This window comes from Sturnus vulgaris, chromosome 7 (assembly GCF_052056855.1).
Source record: "Sturnus vulgaris isolate bStuVul1 chromosome 7, bStuVul1.hap1, whole genome shotgun sequence".
NCBI lineage: Eukaryota > Metazoa > Chordata > Aves > Passeriformes > Sturnidae > Sturnus > Sturnus vulgaris.
Window position 1 is genome coordinate 37,158,878 of NC_142249.1, and position 23,767 is coordinate 37,182,644.

Consider the following 23,767-nt stretch of genomic DNA (forward strand, 5'->3'; position numbering starts at 1 on the left):
ACACCTATACAGAGAAATATCATGGTAGAATAAAAAACTCATCATTAAGCCCCAGTATGTGTGAATATGGAGGCAAGCCAAAGCATAAATAGATATTTGGCTGTTGGCAAGATAGTATTTGGCATTTAATACATCAAGCAGTAATCTGCATTGTATTTATTCAGCTGAGCATTTAAGGTGCATTTGAATGTGAGAGTGATAAATGGAAAGGAGTTACACAAACTGCAATCAAACTGTGTGCTATTCTAGGACTCAGAATTACTAAAATGAAAATACAAAGAAAGTACCAGGGATGTTTCTATAAAGGATGCCTTAGGTAATACCTCTAAGGGTTTATTTGTAGGTGCAATTCTTTTTCTCCCAGTGGAAAACTGCACCTCTGACACAGCTCTCACAAAATCTCATCTATGTGTGGTCAACGCATGAGATTATTTTCCCATTCACCTTTTACAAACCCTCAAATGCAATCCAAAAATTTCCAAAGCTGGCTGGTAACAAGCCAGCTCAACAATCACAAAACCCACAGACCAGTCACTGACTCAGGCAAAATTCTTGTGATTGTACCTCATATGTATTTTTTGAGTAATTTTTTGAGTGTTATACTGCCATTTATCTACAGTCCAGCCAGTAGCTGGATTGCAGCTTTGTGTCCCTCCCCACGACTCCAGGTGTATTAATTGCCAGATATTTACATGTTGTTTGTCATATGTTTATCTCATTACCTTCAGGGACAGATGTTCAACAGCTGCGGAGGTGGACAATCTTTTGTATTGTAAACAAATAGGTTTGCATTTCTGCCTGGGATTTCAATCCTTATCTTTCTGCAATATAACATTTGCCATTTACTGTATTAGAGGATAATCCATGTTGTATTTGTTTACAAATACAAGTTTGTGCTACTTGGAACATTAACATGCAAGAACTTTTTTTCCTGCAACTTTCTCAATCAGTTGCAGAGGCTGAAAGCAGAATTTTCTGGAGATTTTTTGGCAGCAGCTGTTCCTCTGGTTTGCTTTCTCTAGCTTATTATGCATTGTAGTCAGTCCTACAACCCCTTTTCCATACATTTACTTAAATGAAAATGCCCAAACTTGTTTGTATGCAACTTCTTAACAATTGGAGGTTGGATCCACTGAGGCAAAAGGAAAAGAAGAGTCAGTACACACATCAGCATTGTATTTCTCTAAGGAGAAAGCAAGGAAACTGTCAGCTGACTGAAATCCCAGTTTGTCCTTGCTGGTGCTAAGGGCAGCTGGATTTATGGAACTCAGAGCCTAAAGGTCAGACCTGTTGCTGCAGAAATGGAGCAGGCTGACTGCTCATTGGGGTGTGAGACAAGGATAAATTCAGGCAGTCAGGCACAGCCCCTTCCACAAGACACTTTCATGGTCTCCATGGCAATGTTTGCCCCACAGGATGCCTGCCCTGATGTCAGTGACCAACACAGCTGTGGTACTTCAGGCTGTGACTTCTTACACCTTCCTGCAACCCTGTTAACTGCCGAGTTTGTCAGGGCTGGGTAATACATCTTAAACCAAACACCACAACATGCATCCACTCCATATATAAAGTGCTATAACAACTGATATAGTTTACAAAGAAATGGAGGAATACATTTTTAAGAGCAGTGCATTGTGAGAGATGATTGGAGCTTGCCTGTGAGTGCCTGCAGTAAGGACATGATCACTGTTGTTGCTATTTTTAATTGTATTCTTGCTCTCCTGGAATGCAAGCAAAACTCTGCATTAAAATATTAGCATTTCACCTGCAGCATCACCTGTGCCTTCATCTGTTAATGCTGATGCCTTCAAGGAGATACAGCTCATTGGTCTTTGGGCAATAAAATACCCCAAAACATTCAGCAGTAAGGATCTCAGAGAAGGCAGAAGTGCCATCTGACAGAGCCCACAAAGTGCTGTGGGGCACGGGGGGCACCGAGGGGGCTGTGTGGGGAAAGCTGCACTGACAGCAAGCACAGAGCACTCACTGGTGGATGGGTTACTGCTCACACCCTGTAACTGACCCACCGTGCTCTTCACAATTAGATGTTCACTGCAGAACTTTATGGCTTGTATGGACAGATGAACCAGGGACTTGATTAACAAGCTATGGGCTGAATGGAAATATTTCTGAGGCTGATGTTTCTGATGAAAAGTATTAATGGAATTTAGTCAAGTAATATTTCCTGTAACTAACAGGCAAGAGGGAAGCAGATCATACACAGCCATATCTCTAAGGAGTACATGAGATGAAAGAGATGAATATACTTATCTAGTCCTGTGGTCTGTGTGTGGGTATTTACAGTAATAAATCTCTTGTCAGAAAGCTTTTGCATTCGATCTCTCAGCATCTGTACTTCTGCGACAACAGTCTTATCCTGTATTTGGGTTTTTTTGGTTTTCTCTTCCCTTTTTACAGAAGGGTCAAAAGCCAGCTCACACATTATTGTGCTGAGAGGCAACTGCTGCCACTTCACCCTCCTCTAAGTCATGTAACACTGAGGTGATGACAGACAGGAGTTCACACTCTCCACACTCTGGCAGCTGCGTCCCTCTGTACCTTCCACTGTCACTTTAAAAAATGGAGTGGAGACACAGTAGAAATAATTTTCTGAAGTTCTGCTGAGCATCAGAAAACTATCATTTAGAATAATGAACAATGTGCCAAAGAATATAGGACAAATCTTGCTTTGAAAAACAGCACCAAAAAGTAAGGGATGGCAAGGAATATGGAGAGGGGAATAAGACATCCCACTGTCCCAGCTGAAATAGGGTGCATTGGACAAGCTGTCTGTACAGTGAGATTTCAACAGAAACTGAACTATCCCCATGGTTTCCTCAGCACAAAATCCCCCTTTTATAATCCCTCTTTGTAATGACTAGTGACTCATCTACACAGATACAAGAGAGGGAAAAATCTGGATCTGCAAGATGACTTCAGGCAAGGATTCAAATGGTGAGGCAGTGACAGCTGGAAGGGCACAGGAAGAACCGGAGCAGAAAAAAAGTATAACTGGAAAAAGAAAATCAAAATCATGAAATCACTTTTACCAAGGTAACACCTGACCAGAATCTAGACCCAAGTCAGTTTTATCACAGTGCCAAGGAAATAACCCCAGAAAAAAAAACAAAAAACAAGTATTACACTGAAGTGTTTACAGCAGGAAACAAACTTTCCTACTTTCCTCAGCTTTCCAGGAAAATGGAGACCAAACAGAGACTCTATAGAGAGCAACAACTAATAATCAGAAGTTTGGATGAAAGAGGTGGTGATGGGGAATAAATGAAAAAGAAAAGTTGTAAGAAGTTGAGTTTTCTTAGTCTACATTAAAATAAGTATGTGCTAGTTATCCTGAAGTAGCTAAAAAGTCACTGCAAGAAGAGGCAAATAAACTGTTCTCCATGCCAGCTCACAGGATAATTAGAGACAATAATCTTAAATTGACAGAGATAAAGTCATATAGTTCATGCAATCTCCTCTCTGAATATTATGGATTTTGAAATTTAGACAAAACCTGCTTGTGGAATGTCCCAGGCTCATTTATTCTGCCTTCAAAGAATGTGATAAAATAGACAACCTCTCAACCTCTGCCTCTAATCTCTATTCCTTTTCCATACAAACTGGACAAGGTAGAGCAGGTGTGGGTCTACATAAGTTATCTCCAGGCTGTGAGATAAGTAAGAACAAAACAAAAATAAAAATGCACATAAAAATGTTACAAGTGCAAATCCAAGCATTCAAATGATAGCAAGCATTACGATTCCTGTGTTGTCTTAAATTATCCCATGATATGAGCAATCAAAATTCTTTGATTACATCCATGCTGATTATTATTTCAAAACACCCTCCTCATGCTCTGAGGAGTGAATGCTGCTTCCTTACATAATGTGCTGCCTCACACCCTTCAATAGAGATGCATTTTGTGCAAATCCTGCTCGGAATGCAAAGCTGCTCATTTCCAAACAGGCACTTACCAGTGTTCACACCTCTGTCTGCGATTGCTTCCCAGACACTAATGAATTCTTCTTCACAAAATCCTCCCAAGCTTAAATGAAGTGAACCTCCCACAGAATTTAAACCACAATTTCAAGCCTACCCAGTAATTATGACTGCTCAACTTAAGCTTGATGTTTCAGAGCCTAATTCTGCCTGTGACACTGAGACACTGTATTTTCAAAACCTCATCCCAAATCACAAGGCAGTTCAACACAGCCAAAACTCCTGTCTGAGGACACAGGTGGCTCATCAAATATTATTTTTATATTTTTACATATATGCATAATTATATTAAAAATACATAAGCAGCAGTGTCTTGTAGAATATTGGGCTAAAATATATCACCAGCAAAAGAGAGGAATCCTCCCCTAAAGTTTTGGAAATCATACACAGACACACACACATGTATTATGTAAGTGGCCTCACTTCAGCAACTGAACAGTCTCAGCTGTTCCCTGCATTGGGTATGACCTGGGGCATTCAAACCTTTCAAAATAAAGCTGCCAGCATATTGAAAGTTTAATCATGCATGCAATTCCAATATTAAGATTTCACTTTTGAAAATGTTAGAATATACATCAAGTTTTTTGAAGGGGCAGCTGCATACACCATAGTATTGTGATCTACTAAAATATTACTGCATTCAGAAAACTCTATGTGACAAATAACAGAGCAGTAACTTAACAAGGAGATTCATACATAAAACAAACAAATAAATAAATCCTTGAACTTTCAGAAGATGCAATGTTTTCACATCAGTAAACCATGTCAGACACTCAGGAATCCAAACAAGAGCTTGGCTTGGTGTAGTCAACCGATTTCTGTTCCAATTTAAATATTTTGGTTAGAGGTCTGATTTTCTCTTGAAGGCAGAGTAATCCCTGTTGGGAATGCAGTTTGCTTGTTCTCCTCTCCTTCTGCTCAGCCAGAGGAGCTATGCCAGCAGAAAGCACAGTGTGTTTCCATTCTGCTGGAGGAGAACAGCCAAGAGGTGGTGCTGTGCAATTCCTGGCTCTGGAGAAGTCTGTCAGCAAAACCGTGTATTTGTAAAATTTACAAAGCTCTCAGACTGTAAGTGGTGGTTTCTCAGCATGTAAAAAAGGCAGTGAGTTTCAAATACCCTACTATTAATAGGGTATTTTCATTTAATATCTGTTGAATAAAGATATCTGAGTGTTTTGGTTTGGCGTTTGTCGATTTGTTGTCAAATCCTAATGAATAAAAATCATCTAAACAAAACTGAAGCAGAGTCAATGAGGTTATTTTTTAACTCGATGGCTTTTTCCTAGACTACCCTATGCTAAAAGTTTGCATCCTCAGTGAGCTAATTACCCATTGATTCAAAGTAAACAAGTTTCCAAGTGCCAGCCTGGACGCTGCCCAAACTCCTAAATTCTGTTCCTTAGAAACACCAACACTGAGGCCAACTGCAAACTTGAACCAAGTTTTTTGTGTGCACATTAACGGGTTTGTGTGTGAAAATGAACCAACTAGCTCCAGCTAGCTGGTAATGAGCAAACTTAATATGGTTTAGAAGTTTCTAGCAAGAGCATATTCATTGCAGAAACAAGAGAGAGCCGCTGCTCCCACGCTTTGAGGACTTTTGCTGGAGTTTTCAGGATGGTAAAGCAGAAATTGATTCTCCTCCCACTGTGGGTTGACAGAGTTGTGTGTTTCAATAGGTAACTCTGGGCAGATTATTTAACAGCTCCGTGGCTGATCAAACACGGCAAAGAAATTCTGTCAGTGAGTTGGAAACACGAATCTCTAAAGAAAAGCTGCTCCTCACCCCCAGTGCCCAAACCCTTCTACCCAAGGCAGCAATTTGCCTTCTCAACACCCATGTGAGAAAGCAGCTCGTGCTGCTTTATGAACTCAAAACTAAACAATTAATCTTGCAATTTAACCACTCAAATCAAGGCAATTCCTAAAAAGTCAGGATGCAGCCTGTGGGTAGGAACCCTTGCATGTGTTCCATGATAAATTTTTGGTCTCAAAATCCCTTTAAAATCCAATTTTCAGTCTCATTTGCAGCAAATCCTATCACCTCTAAAAGAAAAAGTGAAACTTCCTAGAATTTATATTTTTGACCCATTTTCCTTAAAATCTCTCAAATTTCTTCAAGTGGAGAAAAAAACCAAAGGCTTACTTTGGTAATTATTCAGCCATACTTTTTAAATAGCAGCATTGAAATGTTAGTAAATAGAATTATTGACAATTATTCTTCTAGCACACCATTCTTTGACATTATAAACTTACAGACCTGCACAAACATACATTCTGATATGAAATCCAAGTCTGAACAGACATTCCCAAAAGTCCCTAATGACAGAGACTCCAACTTTTACATCACTTATATGCTAAGGTTGCCTCAGACTTGAATTTTTTTCCTCTACTTACCAGTGTCTGTTAATTAAAATTATTTTTCCTATTCTTTCTTTAATTAAAGAAGTAAGAATTAAAGAATTTAAGAATTAAAATCCACTTTGCTATTCAACCAATCTTTTATAGGAATAGTATGGATTTTCTCTCCCAGAATAGGCTACCTCAGTTCCTGCAAGTTTTACACAGGCCATGAGTTTTTCACATTTTTTTAATTTCCTATTAATATCTCCAGATTTCCTCCAGCTTTTCTCTATCTTCCACCAAAAGGGCTCAAGTTGCAGCTCATCTCCAGCAAGGCCCATTCACATTCCTGAGCATAGCAATGACATGCAAAAAACCTCAGGAAAAAACAAAATTGGAAAATCAATATATATTTAAAAAATAGCCTTCCATGTAATCAGCCCTGAGAAAACAGCAGTTCTATCAGGATGATGTCATCATACTGCTGGTGAATTAACTGAATTGACTGAATTCATCATTTTGTTACTCTGGGTGGTTTTGGTTAATCCAGACCAAGAGTAATGGACTCAATGATCCTTCTGGGTCCCTTCCAACCCAGAATGTTCCATGATTGAGTGTTTTTATGCTTCAAACATGGCATGTGGTTATTTATCTTGTAGGAAGAGGAAAAGAATGACATGACAAGAGCTTATTAGAAAATTCATGGTTTGCACAATTTTGCACTACTGCAATACGAAGACTCAGTTAAAAAACACAAGAAATACGTGGGCTGCACTAGGAAAACAGGTTTGGAAAACTTTATAACACCATAATACACTATCTGTGTTAAACATGAGCTTTTTGTTCCTGTTTTCATTTTGCTCGTTTTAGAGAAAAAAACAAACAAATTAAAATAAACTCTATCAATATCTATCTTTATACACACGGATATTTTAAAGTCCAGAATAATACAATCACATCTTAAAAGAAATTTAAAAAAAGGTCCTAAGCAGCTATATTTTCAGTTCTGCTCTTCCACTCATGCAGTGCTCTAATTCATATGAGAATGTCAGAACCTGTCTTCAACATAAATGACCTTACAGAAGCTGGTTAGATAATAAGACAATTAGGTAATAAAATAAAATAAAAAAATAAAAGGAGACTTCAAATGGACATGAACATAATGTCCATGCACTATGGAACCTTAAGCTCCCGTTTATATTCTCATTCAGAAACAAAGTGGCCTCTATTCTCCTCAGCTTAATTGCTTTCAACTTGAAGAAAATCACTGATAGGGTGCCTTAAATCATGTAGCTTTTGCCTGGACATCTTAGTTATTAAGAAAAAAAAAAAAAACAAACCCAACACACTTCAAGACTTCCATTCCAGGGAGAATAGCATGTCCATTTCTGAGTCTCCCACGCAAAAAAAAAAAAAAAAAAAAAAAAAAAAAAAAAAAAAGCAAAAAAAAAAAAAAAGCAAAAAAAAAAAAAAAACAAAAAAAAACCCACCAAAACAAAACAAAAAAACCCAAAACAAAACAAAACAAAAAAAAAAAAAAAAAAAGAAAACAAAAAAAACCAAAACAGATTCTAATTCACAGATCTATGGAATTTCTTCTAGGAAAAGAAGAGCATTTTGAGCAGAAGCTTAATTAGTGCAGGAGTGAGGGTGAGGGATGTGAGGCCAGGCAGAGTAACTACAAGTGCAAAGCTCTGTGGGAGGAGGTGTTGGATCAGCTGTGGGTGCCCCAGGCAATGCAGCTCTTGGAGTTTTGTTTGTGCTGTTGCTGCTCGTGTGCTCAGCCCGGTTTGCTGGGGCAGTTCTGGTGTTCAGGGCCCAAAATCAGCGGGTGTGGGTAATGAGGATGCTGTGCTTTGACAGCTCAGCTCTCCAGGAGAACCTGAGCCCACTGAGAGAGGCACAAACACTGCCTTGGTGCTCCTCTGGACCAAACTTTGATAAGTGAAGTTTTACTCATAAGCTTTTTAAATTTTTCTTTTTCTTTTTACAAACCACAGCTATCTTGCGATTCCACAAATGCTTTTGCATTCCCACTGATTTTTTTTTTTTTTCCATACTTGCTGACACTACTCAAATATTGTTCCTCTTAGTAGCAATATAAGAAATCCATTATTGGGCACACGCTGCATAAGAAAAAAAGGCTCGCTTTAGTTCATGCTTCATCACTATGACTCTAGTTAGCTTTTTATTCTCCAGGCAATATTGCTATAATACCAAGTCTCAGAACATCAGTTCTGAACTATTCTAATAACAATTGCCAGTGTTCATTTTGCCAGCTCTTTCACAAAGGATTATTATCAAAACATACATCCTTTGTCACTGCTATCAGCACCTGTTTTTTCTCTGAATGCAACCTGGTTTGGGCACCAAATACAGCCCACCTTCAGGGAATATACAGAAGACTGATATTCATTATTCTCATCCATTTTTATTTCCAGCACTGCTTGATTAATGAAAGGATATGCACAATAGCAAGCAGATCATTACTTGGGAACATGCATGTACCAAACCTGTTCAAGCTTATTCTACTTTTATTGCTTTGATTATAGTTGTCACTAAGATCCAGACCAATAACTTGACATTGTTAATGAGTTCCTTTTTAATGCAGTTAGGTCACATTCCTGGTATTGTCATTCCTTCAGTTTTGTCAGAGACTCTGAGTCCTTTTCAGCTGAATTAGCTGACTTTTTTCATATAAGCTCATATCTTTGCATGTTCATTAATCAAATTTTATTTATTTATTTATTAGTTTGCTGGAAAAATAAACCATAATTTTTCCTATCTTCTGTTTGTACATGAATGCAGAATTGTCTTAGCACCTTATTTTGGAGAAGTAGAACAAGGAAGGAGAAGGTGAAGGAGAACAGGTGTGAAAATGCCCCTTGTTTCTTTTTTTCTTACCAAGAGCAGCAGCCACAAGGTTTCCCACTGAGCAGACCTGTTCTGCTGCACTGAAATTGAAGTTTCAAGAGAGAAAAGATCCAGTGGGAAATGCAAAGGTGAAAGAGTTTTCTGTCTCAGTTTGGCTACAACAATTAAAAATAAAAGATGGAATAGCACAGAACTAGAAGCAGTTTTGTAAAACCTGAGATCAGACAATTTTTTTTTTCATAATTTTCTAGCATGCTAAAGGGACAATAAAAAAGTGGAAATAAATTTAAAAGGGTGGTTTTGTCGGTTTTTTTTTTTTTTTTTTTTTTTTTTTTTTTTTTTTTTTTGTCTGATTAAGTATCTTTGCTTCTCTCATTTTATTTTGGCTCCTCTATTATACCATCTCTAACTGTTCACAGCCTGAAAGAGGTTGTGGAGGGGGAGGATGAGCAACAAAATATGAATTCTTAATGACAACTTTCATATTATGATTAGTTACTACAAAGTTTTTAATTTTTTTTTGTGTTTGTTTGCTTTCTACTTGTTTGGATTTGGTTTTGTTCTGTTTTGAGGGGATTTTTTTGTTTTTTTTTTTTAAATTAAGAAGATTCCTTTTCAGGTCATCTTTAAAACTTTTTTGAAGTGAGTGGATCTTATATGTATCTTACAGCTCTTTGAAAATCTTTGTGACAAGAAAAGGAACTGAGCTCTTTTAATAATGGCATGTTATTAAACCACTAATGATTTGGCTGTTTAAAAGTGAGCTTTAATGATTATAACTCTCCTCTTTGATCAGCAGAAAATGATGACTAATCTGAGAGGGAAAAAAAAAAAAAAACAACAAAGTTTTAAGACTCAGAGTCTCTCCTAAGCCTAGTGGATGCTATAAAAGTTCAAAAGCAAGAGAGTAAAAAGAGAATAAAACAGGCAGCAGACAATAACTGCAGATGTTTTATTTTTACCTTGAAATACTCCCCTGTCTAAATAACAATGAAGCAAATAAAGAAAAAAAAATATATGGTTTGACCTTCCCTCCTCTTTGAATTTGTACTCTTCTCTACTGCAAGAATTTTCAGCTCCTCACTGATACCTCCAGGCAAATATGAGGTGAATGCAAACTCTATTCATTGTGCCTAATACAAATTGCATTTATGGTCTGATTTTTCTTTTCTTTTTTTTTTTTTTTTTTTTTTTTCTTTCTTTTTTTCTTTTTTTATTTTATTTTTTTTATGACATATGTACAGAAAGAGAAGAAAAACAAAATTACTGTCAATAAATTTATTTCAGAAAGGTCTCTCTCCACCCCTCACCAGCTGACTTGCTCTTTGCTGGCTGTTGAGCATTTACTAGTGGAGGATTTACTAATGCAGGATTTCAGGGCTGGCCTTGGGTTCTGTCCCATCAAACATTCTATCAGAGACCTCACCCATCTTTTGTCCAAAATCCCACCAAGCAGGACAGCTCTATCTGGCTTACATGTCTACCCATGATGCCAAACAGATCGAGTTGTCAGCCCAAAACTCCTTCTGTTTATATCTTCAATCTCTTTGCCTCATTAAGGGCTGCTCTCCATCCTCTGGGATGGCTTTTCCATACTCCAGGCATCATCTCCTGTGCATGCCTCTCTAATAAGGAAAACTTTTCATTCAATGGCCTGGAAAACTTTTCCCATTTCCTTTGATTTTTAATGGAAAGTGCTCAGTGGACCTTACATTGCATTTTAGTCTGACCAAGAAAAGCAGACATCCCATGAGGATGATCACACACAGCTTGAGAAAGAACATTTGCAACAGCATCTAAATAATCTGGATGTCAACAGGGCTCACATGACCAATCTCCAATTTCCTCCTCTTACCAGATTTAAGAGGTAGAATAAATTAAAAACTAAGCCAAAACCAAAATAAAACAAAGCAAAACAAAACAAACAAAAAAGGGCAGGATTAGCTCTTTCTTATGATTTTTCTTCTAGATCCCTCAAATATGGTATTTTAAAGCTGCTGTTGAACTCTGTTCTTATAGAGAAGAATGAATTTCAAAATGTCTTCTTACCCACTTACTTTGTCCTGTCTTCTGAAATTTTAGACTGAGGCAAATTTCCCTATGGTGCTTCACACAATGACATTATGTATTTTTAATTATCATTATTATTTTCATATTGTGGCTTTGATTTGAGCCACAGAAGAAATCTGTGCTTAGCATCTTCAGAATCAAAGAGGAAGTCCACAGAATAATATTTTTATATTTTTCCCTTGGAACAAATTTCTGAGATGATAAAGTAGACAACTTCAGTTGTTAATTCTTCACTTGTTTCCCTTGTTCCCCTTTGTGAATCCCAGAGGTATCAACCGATTGCTATTACAGATTTAAAATGCAACAGAGTATTTTTTTTGCTGTTGTGCATTTGTTTGGTTTTTTTTCTTGACTCACTAACATTACCAAGAAATGGTACATAACACCATAACACATTAATAGCTGTTGTTTTTCAAACATCAGCATAACACAATCTCTTCTTGTATGCATTTACAAACATTGTGTTGAAGAAATAAGCAGAGCCTGTGTTTTGGGGGTTTTTTTTTGTATTTCTACACCATAGCAGAAGGAAAAGCCGATTAAAAGATTTATTCAAATATTTACATGACACACACTGTAGCAGTATTAAAATGTGAGCTTGCTCCTTTTACAAATCTCTTTAGAAGTCTTTTCTCCCCTTTGTTTCTAATGCAACTTTTAAATGGCAGTCACAAGTTTCAATGACTTCAGCCTGTAATTGTGCATCCCCTCTGGTTCTTCTCTTCCTCTTCTTCTTCCCCTATCTCCACCTGCTTTTTATTCTGACTTGTAACATGCACTGGCAGCCCAGAAAGCCACCCAGGTCCTGGCTGCCTCACAGGAAGAGTGGACAGGTCAAGGTGAGACCTCACCTGCAGAGCTGCCTCCAGCCCTGGGATCCTACACAGGAAGGACATGGAGCTGCTGGAGTGAATCCAGAGGAGGCCACAAAGATGCTCCAAGAGCTGGAGCCCTTCTGCTCTGGAGCCTGGGGGAGCTGGTGGTGTTCCGTGTAGAAAAAAAGGCTCCAGGGAGACCTCAGAGCTCCATCAAATGCCTAAAGGGGCTCCAGGAGAGCAAGAGAGGGAGTGGGGACAAGGGATGGAGAGACAGGACAAGGGGGAATGGCTTCAGACTGAAGGAGGGCAGGGTCAGATGGGATATTGGGAAGAGATTTGTTCCTGTGAGGAGGTGAAGCCCTGGCACAGGGTGCCCAGAGAAGCTGTTGCTGCCTCATCCCTGGAAGTGTCCAAGGCCAGGCTGGACAGGGCTTGGAGCAACCTGGGATAGCAAAAGTGTCCCTGCCATGGCAAGGGGTGGAACTGGATGAGTTTTAAGGTCCTTTCCAACTCAAACTACTCTGGAATTCTATGGTGATTCTCTGGAGGTTCACATAGCAGATGAACCTTGCTCCAGCCTTGCTCTGCACATCCTCTTTGCAAAGTCACCCCCTGTAACCTCTAGTCACATATCTCCTTATGTTTTAACAGTTTTATCAGTGGATGCTACATCAATACCCTCCACATTTCAGACCTCCTCCCTAAAGTTCATATTTTTCCATAAGCCTGGGAAATAAAATAGAAAGTTATGGCTGGCATCCCCAAAAGCATCACAACCATTGCTACAAGCTGCACATTTCTGGAACCAGGAATACCCCCAAGGTTGCTGCCTCATCTGCTCTTCCTGTCCTTTCCCCGTTTTCTGGCATGCCCAAAGAAATCAGAAAATGGGTATGAGGAGAAACTAAGACACCCTGGTATTTATGTTATTCCATGTATGTCAGATATCTGAGCAGTATGACCAGGACTGAAGTGTTGGAACTGCAGCACATTCCCCTGCTCCAAGAAATCTTTGCTTTGCAAAATGGTGCAGTACATTCTCCATGGCCATTGTGGTGCAGTGGAAGGCAACAATTTACCTTGAACACTGGAGACAATTAAGCAGGCATATATACAGAATAAATATGAAGATGCACACAGTATTCCACAATAATTATTCCTAATGTTCCTAAATGCATATTGCATGATATTGCATAGCTCGAACAACAGGCATGTTATGTTTCTTATTAAATACAAAGAGGTGCAGAGCCATAAGAAAAATAAAATAAAATGTGTAGAGACATTTTGCTGGTTGTGGCAGAGGTGGGAGAGAACCTAAATCTGATCTATCCTCTTGTGAGTTTTAAGTGTGTTACCTTCTGTATCGTCAATGTCCAGTGATCAAAGTCTCATGAATATGGCAACGAAATATTGGCTGGAATACTTTGAAAAATCATTCCCCATGAGTACAGCAGGCCTGAACTGAGGATCTCAGCTAAACTCATTCTAAGTCAGCCTGCATTTGTTTCATGTTGACAGTCAGCAGCACCATCATCAATTTTACAACAATTTCATGGGCCAGCAAAAGTAATCGCTTCTGTTCCTTGACCACTGAAGAAAAGAAGTCCTGTATTAAAATTTATCAAAGCTATGAACTGCAGACATATGGAGCCAAACATCTTAGTTCAAAGGCATTTGATAGATAATATATTATTGTAAAACAATTTATTCTCCATCTCTGTGGCCAATTGCCACTTTATTTCCTACTCTCCTTGTCCCAGCTTTTCCTTCAATCCATGTTTCACTGCCATGTCTGGGCTCTGAAGTGCTCCCAGTGATCAGTGGAGACACATTCTCTGCCCCTGGAAATGCTGTCCTTAACACAGGTCTGATACTTCACTGTGCTATTCTTAATTGATAATTAGTTGATGTAAGAGATGAGTATCAGCACTACAAAACCCCTAACTGGGTAAGTTACCAGGTCACTGGGGGAAGCAGGTATTTTTCTGGTGGGTGTGCATTGGACCTAGTCTGGAAAAACCAAAACATCAAACACAGTTCAGATTGATAAAGTGCTGAAATCCTGCCAAAGTAGCATGCTTAGCTGAGAAACATAACAAACATGGCTCTTCAAGAGCTGTATGAATAGCAGAATCTTTCTTCTCTCAATTTCAAATTCAGTTTTATGAGAATAAACTTTTATGAAAAGTTCTTTCACTCCCTGTGTGATATGAAAGAAGCTTAGTAGCTCAAGTCCCATTGTAAGCTCATAAGAGAATATATCAAACCATCACCACTAAACATCTAACAGAACTTGCAGGCTCAGAGATGTAAAATTAACCACACTCAGAAAAGATATTCTTGAGTGCAGTGAGGGGAACCATTTGGAATGAGCAAATTTTCCACCATGCCTTGGTTGCTTTATGGATTAAAGCAGAATTTCTGGTTCATGACACAGCTCCTAACACACAGATGTGAACATACAGGAATAGCAGGGCTTGACCTTGTGCCACTACAGGAAGTTTATCACAGACAGAAAGGGTTGGGATCACACTCTGAATTTCTTAGCATTGGCAATGCTCTCCTCTGTGCAAGCAGCAACTCATTCAGAGCTCAACTTGCAATGCAGATTTTAGTACAGATGCTTTTGTGATTTTTTGTTTAATAAAATAAACCCACCAAGTTATGCAGATAGCAATACCACCCTAAAAATCTGATACCAAAATAAGTCATAACTATGATCAGTATGAAAGAGTTAAAAGAAAAAAAAAAAAAAAAAAAAAAAAGGACAGAAAACAAAAGACAAAAGAAAGGTTCAGAAGATTTTTAAATAGCCAGAATGCTTTTTCATTATCTGTTTGCATTCTGGATCAAAACCCAGTCAAAAACTAACGTAATTAATATATACATTGGGGTTTAGCAGTTGAAATGTATGTTAGGTATCCAATTAACAGAATAACATTTGTCAGATAATTAATAAAAATGAAAAAAAAAACCCAGTAATGAAATAACTACTGAACTGCAAAACATTTATTCTGAGAAAATTTTCCACACAGTGCTTTCACCACAAAATAAATGGAGATTACTTAGTAAGAATCACACTGTAAAACATCATGATCACTTGTGGCCTTTCCTACAGGCCAGCACTTCCCCCTCCCTAAAGCAGCCACTGCTCAGCTTGCACATGGCACTGAGCAGGTGACTCTGAGCAGGAATGGTTTGTAGCCAGCAGATAACAATTGAAGGAAAACAGCCTCTCATGTTTCTGTCTCTCCAAACAAAACCAAAGGCTTGGGCACAATTCCTACATCCCTGACAGATAAGATTAGCTAATGGCAAGCTTTGGATTCATCCAGTAAATCCAGCAAAGAATATAGAAGTAAAGGCATAGAAAAAAAGACTGCTGTCAGCAAATTTGAAAGCTTCAACTTCTTTTACATCAGAACTTGCAGAAAATCAATTTCTACATGAATTTTTATTTTTTTTCTTTTAGAACAACTCTGCAGTCAGATCAAGTCAAGCTTACCATCTGCTGCAGAGAGAAATACAGCTATACTCAAGATCACATTATCAAACTTCTTTGTAAACTTTACATGCAAGCTGTTCCTGTCAGAATTGAAGTCATTGTGATAATGCTTCTTAATATTCGTTCAGGATTTAAATAAAGACTGACAAAAGTCCACATATGGATGACAAGCTGTTCTACTGTAAATATTTTTGTATTTGTTGAGAAGGGGCTTATGGCAGTTCAGGACATATTCCATCAGGGATTTTGGTCTGAGCTACTTTCTGACTAATAAAACCAAGATAAAATCCTCATTCAAAACTCCTCACCAACATTTAGTTTTAAATTAACTTGATCCTATTCCTACTCATATTTAGTTATTCTTTTACATCATTATTGTTTAAAAACTTTTCCCAGCTGGTGGATGTTATAGAATAGAAGACATTCAGTATTCTGTATTTTAAGCAAGGCTTAATTCCCAACTGGCACTGAATGTAGCTATCTATAGAGCAGAAAAAGCAAATATGTTGTAATTTTACCATTAGAGCTGACCCTCTAAAGCACAGTAAATTTTTTTCCACTTTTTTTTTGTGTAAATAAACTCATTAAATTAATTTCTAATATTCCTGTAAATGAGGGGATACAGCATAAAAATCCTTTAAACACTCCTTTCCTACATCCTCTAGAAGCACAACTTGCAGAAAAGCAAACGCAAAAGCAAATGTTGTGACAAGTAGGGATCAAATTGCTTTTTCAGTTTTGATTCCATTTTGAGAAGTCACAAGGCACATAAATTATTGCAATTAACACAATTAACTATTTGCTCCAAGTTCATTACACATTATTGCTTTAGTATAACAACTATGCAAGTAGCTCAATACAGCAAAGAAAAAATAGTTTTTAAAACACCTGCATGAAACAGATACATTATGTGCAGCCACAGACGAGCATGCCTCATGTGAAATGAATGCTAGAGCAAAGAAAGAACCTTACCCTGATGTTGGATCAACAGCTATGGCCTTGGGGTTGCTCAGGTCCAGCTCGATGAGGGTCACACACACTGACCCGTTCTGGCTGCAAACAAAGATCCTGTCACTGACGTGATCCACAAAGTAAAAATTCCCCGTGATCCAGTCGATTGCTATTTGCTGTACATCTGCCAAAAAAAAAAAAAAAAAAAAAAAAAAAAAAAAAGGGAAGAAAAGAAAGAAAAAGGAGCTCAGGAGTGCAGTTTCAATCCAAGTAAGCGGCTGCTGGCTGCTCTGGCAGCAGATGCACCACTCACTTAAAGAGCTCCAGCTGCTTTACATCTATTCTATGGCTGCTAATAGGAAATCCAGTTTTCAGTACACAAATAGGGGCTGGGGAGAACTTTTCCCTTTAAGTACAGACATCTGATTGCAACTGCATGGTATGAAAGATACACATTTGTTTTGTGCTCTGTTAAATATTTTTAAGTCTGTCATTGTGATTTTTTTTATGGTATCCTCAGAAGCAACACCACTGAATGATGGTGCATCTATGAAAGGGCTGAAACACTGAAGGTACCAGACTTCTGGGGGAAGGCAGCTCTGAAGCCACTCAGATTCTGAATTTAATGTTCCAAGATGTCTGTTAGGGCCTGGGGATGGGACATTGGTAAAGGTTATTTTTTCTTGTAGTTTTGGAGTATATGGATGCTGCCAGATTTCTGATAATTGCCACAAGAAGTAGCATTGAGGTAAAGTTTTTATGTGATAATAGAAAGACATTTACTAACAACCAAGTTTTCCTTCTCAGGATGCTGTGGCAGCTTCACAGCACCCTCACACAACTGCTCACTTCTTTTCCTCCTGGGATCCTGGAACCACTCTCTGTAAATGCCTTATAAATCTTCCAGTTTTCTTATAAATCAACTGACCTGCCCATACACCATCTTGCTGTTATAGTAAGCAAAAGGACAGAGAAGTGTAAAGAACATAACTTTATCAATTTTATTTAAATAAGATTTCTTCCTCTTCTTATTGACAGTACTGCATTGATACCACTCTGTAGGACAGAATTAGTTGTTCTTTAATAAAGAATACCTCAATTAATAGGAAAAAATATTTCCTGTTAAATGTTTTCAAATAACCAATATCAATGATTTTTGATTTAAAAAACTAAATATGTTAATTATATTACAGTGCTTTTAAAATAGTGCTAACATAAGCTGAGGTTCTGTCATGATGAGAGAAACCAGGTGTGATAAAATATCATTACATATTACACATAGTAGCTTTTTTTTTTTTCTTTTTTTTTGAACTTCTAGTTTTCTGTATGCTTATAGTTCTTTGGATGGGGGATTTTTAGGTTTGCTTTCCAAAATCCAATAAAAAACTGTTGCCTCCATCACATCCATGCTGCTCTGGAGAGTAATAACTAAACTTGATTGAACAAAAATTGTATTCATTGAGTTTTTGATGATAACTCAGGGCTTATGAGCCTTGTACTTGCTTAAAACAGATATGGAAGCTCATTTGTTGCCCTTCAAAGTGCAGGTAGCTTAAATAAGATTTACTCAGTGAAATACCAGGAACACCAACTGTATCCCACCTCAGCCACCCCATTACACAGTTCACTGCTGTCTTCTGTCTCTCCCATTCCTGCCCTTCCATTACTCATTTCCCTTTTAATTCAAAGTGAATATTGTGCCTGATAGGTCCTATTACCAAGATCTGCTGAGCCAGAATAAAGAAATGCCCCATTTAGCCCAATATCCAAACTCCAGAGGAGGTCAATGTCAGATGCACTGTCTGATATATTTCAGACAATAGGAAGAAAACACTTTTTTCCCTCCCTCCTTTTTTCCAAGCAAAATATAAGACATGCTTTTAAAGATGCCAGAAGAAAACTCTGTGCCTCTGGAAATCAGTATTAGTTAAAGCATTTTCAAGGTGCCTGCTTACAATTTTCTGAAGTTGGATTCATGGAATGAAAAATTTATGGTTTACTGATTCAGGGAGACTTTTGAAAATTGCAGATAAGCTTGTGTGTAACAGAAGCATTTCAGAAAATATCATTTAAAAAGGACAAAAGGTACAAAAGAGATCCAGTTTCAAACATTTTTAGGAATAAAACTAGTAGTTAAATTCCTGCAATGAGAGCTTTAGAAGATTGCTGTACACTGGCAAGTGAGTGCAAAGGAACAAGGTTAAGTAGCAGCCTGTTGGAGGAGGCTATGTTTTTCTTATTGTGTGAAAAATATACCTGTTTCTAGATAAATGTGATATATACATGAAAGGCACATCACACACAGGTTAGTGGATTTGTTAACATAATAGTACTTAGAGTTGTAAAATGTCTGCTCTGTTCTTTCCTTTGGTAACGTGTCACAAGAAATTCTACCAAACAGCTTGGTTTTTGTTTTGTTTTGTTTTGTTTTTTTAATGGACACCAAGAATAATTCATTCAAGGCAGTATTAGGGATAACTATTTGCATTAAGTAGTTAAAACCGAGCTCAGCATTCCAGGAAAAGTGAGACACCCAGAAGCAATACCACACCATAAACTTTGTGTCAAACAGCACTGGTAGCTCTGAACGCTTATTTATCCAAGTTCCCTTGTTGCCTGGAAAGGCTGATCTGGAACAGAGACTAGACAGAGCAAAAGGAATAAAACAGGTATTTATTAAAAGGATACACTTTGGGCAGTGCAAGAGCCTGGCCAGGGCTACACCCAAATCAAATCCAAGATGGATCCTTGTCAGGAGTCTTCACACTTTTGTAAGTTTTGGTTCATTTACATATTGGGGCCAATTATCCAACCACAGCCCCAGGCTATGAAGTCTCAACCCCTTGACCTGCCCCCTTTCTCTCACCACTGTTTCTGCTTTTTGGGTACCAGCTGTCCTTGATTCTTCAGATAGAAAGGATTGTTTTATCCAATCACCCTGTGAAGAGAACTTACTAACACCTAATATGAAGTTGCAGAGTTACACACTAAGCAGCAGAGAATCTGAAAAATATAAATACTAAAACCCAAGGCATCATCACCCTGCCCAGCAGGATGCCTTTGGGAAGGGCATGGAGTTCCCAGCAGCACGAGCTATTGGAGAGCTTTAGGCTCATTCCAACTGCATTCCTTGTAAAGCTGTTCTTTCCAGAGCATGCCAAGTTTCGAGACTTTTATCACAGAGTTTCCAGGAAAAGCAACACATTAATTCACAGTAATTTTCTTCAGAAGAACAGGAGAAATTCCCCAGAGAGATGTCCTGCTCTCAGAACACTTCCCATCATACAGTGGCATTTGAATGTTGCAGACACCACTGATCTGCTTTGGGGTTTGTCTCTGTTCTGTGCCCTCTACATTGGACACATCCACCTTCTCACAACAGAAGCTTGTAAAGAATTGTCCGAGTCCACTCCCCCACCAAACTAAATTCTACATGAGGAATCCCCTCAGCTGGCAGATAATGGGTTTTGTGAATCCCATTTTCATCTCCATCGTTTGGTAGCAGCTCTGCATGAAGCTGCTGTGAATGGCTCCCCAGTTATCACACGAGTTGCATGCACTGAAAACCACAGAGATAAGGCTCTGGTTGAACTGGGGACTTTAAAAATATATATAAAACTTCTTGTACTCAATAAGTTACTGAATTCATTTCATGCTTATTTCTGGAATCATATATAAACCCCACTATGTGCAGATGTCTGGTCCACTCACATCTTTAAAGTAATTAATCTTCTTTTCTTTCATTCACACAGTTTCAGAAGTCTCTAAAAGGAAATATTTCCCCTTGAAAACACACATATTTATTCTGAGCAATCTTCTATATAGTTCTGAGGGCTTTTCTATATTAAAAACAGTTTCCTTGGAGCATTTCTGCCAAATGTGATCATCTTTGCTTTATTACTTTCTAAAAACTAGGATTTCCTCTTAAGGACTTCATAAAGAATAGTTAAGACAGCATATAGGTTAAATTCTGCTCTACTTAATGACATTATGTAGACTGTGGGCACAGCAAAAGTGTGTCTGGAAGTGAACTTTTCCTATGTCTTTTAAACACACAGACAATATTAAACCTTTAGAGAAAATAATAATTTCATATGAGGGTGGCTAAATCTTCAAAGGGTCCTGGAAATATATGTCTTATGGCCAAATCATAGTTTATGGAAATCAGAGAAAAATAAAATGGCTCTCTTTTTTCACTTTGATTTTCCAACATATATCTTGCACTGTACGAATTATTACATTTATTTCCATTTCAAATCAAGACTAGGACAAGACTTTAGATCTTCAGCAGGAGAGAGGGAAAAGCAGTGACATATTCTTGTATTTCTGTTACTGCTGTAATCAAGGATTCTGCCCATGCTCTATCTATAGGAATCAGTACTGTATTAAAAGATTTCATTTTTCCCAGATGTAGAAACAAAAATTAGCAAGCTTTTCCCTGTAAAAAGCTTCAGTATAAACATTCCTTATTTTTAATGTAAGAATTCCTCTGAGCAAACTACTCAGTGGAATTCTTGAGTTGCTGGAGTATTTTTGAGAAACTTCTGAGTGAACTGGGGAATGATTTTGGATGAAATGTAATTAAAATTTAAAATAATACTTTAACTCTCCATATGCTTTTTGTCAATGATGAAAGAGATAAACCATTTCTTATTTTTTTAAGGGAAAAGACTTAGCTTCTACTGCCTTATACAGTAGATTTTTCCTTATTCTGGACATTGCTGCAATGAAAACTTCCTCATATATGCGTATATAAATCAGTTTTGATTTCACGTTTATATTTTCTCCATATTAATATATATATATTTACAAAATATGTATTTGAAAGTGCTTAAAACAATCTTTATTTTTTAACACAGAAATACAAGGTTATTTTGGTTTTTTGTGGGTTTTTGTTGATTTTGTTTTGTCTTTACTTTTTGGTTTTGTTTGTTTGATTTTGTGTTTTTTTTTTCTTTTGCAAAAAATTGGTTTTAGAGGAAGAATTATTTTGATTAATTTAAATTCCTAATTTTTCTTCTATAACCCCTATATCTCCACTCTGAATACTATGTCCAAACTGACATGGCCAGACTTACATAGTTTAATTTATTATCTAGCTAGAAAGAAAAAAAAAAATAGATAAAATTATGTATTTATCAAGAAACAACAAATTTTATTGCAAAGCAAAGCAGAAAGCACTTGAGAATAGACTTTTTTGCCTGCACTGAGTAAAAAGCCAAGAACAAGACAAGGAGCACTAAGTTTGTTTTTTGTTTTTTGGTTTGTTTTTTTTCCAATAGCCAGTGATGGTGAGAGCAGGTAAGAAATGTTGAAACACATAAATGAAAAGCTGTGAAATCCTGCAGCAGCACTGCCTTTGCTGTGCCACTCTTTTGACATTAATGTTCCTAATTAGCAACCCAGACAGCCTTGTACTGACACTGTGCCTTGGGAAAGTGAAACTGGAATGGATTTTCCCTGTGCCTCTTCCATCACCAAGAATTTGCCACGATTCTGTCTGCAATGCCACTTTAAAAATATGATTTTTATTAAAGATGTCACCATTCAATAAGTCAGACACACTGGTGTCTCAGCTTCTAACAGCCATGTCCGGAGTGATTATTACATAAGTTGAAAAATGAAAAATCAAGTTAAAAATATCCATCCATCTTTTTCAAATGACTCATCCTCAAATATCTGATTCTTCTGAATTAAATCAGCCTTCGCAGATACTCTTTGTTAGAAGCACAATGCTGAACCTAAAATATACTAAATTTAAATAAGCACTTTAAAGCATCTAGACTTCAAGTTCCTCAAAAGAAGAGAAAGCTTCTCCTTTTCTTTGTGGAGTAAAATCATTTCAATTTCAATCAATTTGGTTACTGACAAAAATATTGTTGGCTTTCTTTCAACCCTGGAGCATAATATACTGCATTAAAAACCTATGAATGTGAACACTGAGACAATAACAGTTTCCCCAAGCTAAAGACTTTTCAAAAATATAAGAATAATCTAAATATTATGAATACTTAATGAAAGCATCCTGATGGCTCAGAAAGACACAGTCTCTCAGAGACGTGGTCGATTCAGGCACTCCAAGTTTCAGGCATTCAGCTTTCCACCAGGTATAGAACAGAAAAATTCTGGGTATTTGGTAAGGAACTGGCACAGGTTGTGACTGCCCCATCCCTGCAAGTTTCCAAGGTTCGACTGGATGGGGCTTGGAACAACCTGGGATAGTGGAAGGTGTCCCTGCCCGTGGCAGGAGAATGAGATGATCTTAGAGGTCTCTCTGAACTCAAACCATTCTGTGATTCCATGATTCTGCAATGGCTAAGGTGGAATACTGAGCAGGTGCTGAGAGAGAAATGTCAAAGTGTGGCTTTAATAAACTTCCTTCTTCCACTGGGAATCCAAAAAACCACAACAATGACAACAACAACAATCATCAGCAACATTCTCTTCCAACAAATTCCTTTACACAGCACTCAGTGGAAATGTGATGATGGCCCAGATATGTTTGTGCCTTTCCCAGGAATTTTACAGCAGGGTAAAAAAATCAAGTCCTAAATTCTTACAGATTCTTAAGTATATTTCTTCTTTTACTTTTGTTATAGATTGATTCTATCAAGAAATGCATCGAGTTCCTGGAGTGAGTAAGATGAATGAAATTTCTGTTATTGGGTCCTGCATCACAGAGCTGGCTGTGATGCCAACTGCTTAAACGAGCAAGGAAAAAGTGCAAAACAATTAAATAAGGGCCTTGTGAGTGGCCCTATCTTTTAATCCTGACTGTTAAGATTTTTATAGAGGGTGAATTTTCTGGCATCAATCTCATGTCAGAAATAAGCAAGAATAGCTGAAAACCATAACATTCCTAATTTCTTCATTACTGAGTCTCAAACACATTGCCTAGCGATTGCAAAGCTGTAATGGGGTCCCAGTGGCCCGTGTACATGCTGAACAATAAAGACAGATTTATAGAGGTACATAGCTATAACAGTCTTATTTTTTTTCCTTTTTAGCTGCACATTCAACAGCTTCTTATAAATCTAGTGAGACTGTAAATCAAACCCAGTTATTTACTTCAAAGCAGTTAAGTCACCCACTGTTAAAATTAAAGCATAATTCAGCTGCAACAGGCATCCCATCAAGCACGTGGCCTAAGGGAGCTGCTGTGGGGACATGGTGTGGCTGCTGCAGGCTGTGACATTCCCTTCCTTCA

At 37.7% G+C, this 23,767-nt stretch overlaps 1 protein-coding gene across 1 annotated transcript in view; it reads right to left on the reverse strand.

Annotated features, from left to right (window-relative positions):
* LRP1B (LDL receptor related protein 1B) overlaps nt 1-23,767 on the reverse strand; it is a 368,685-nt gene that overhangs the window by 250,061 nt on the left and 94,857 nt on the right. The window contains exon 5 of the mRNA XM_088168291.1: nt 16,582-16,744. Within this exon, the coding sequence (XP_088024417.1) occupies nt 16,582-16,744 (163 nt within the window). The remainder of the gene's footprint in view (nt 1-16,581; nt 16,745-23,767) is intronic.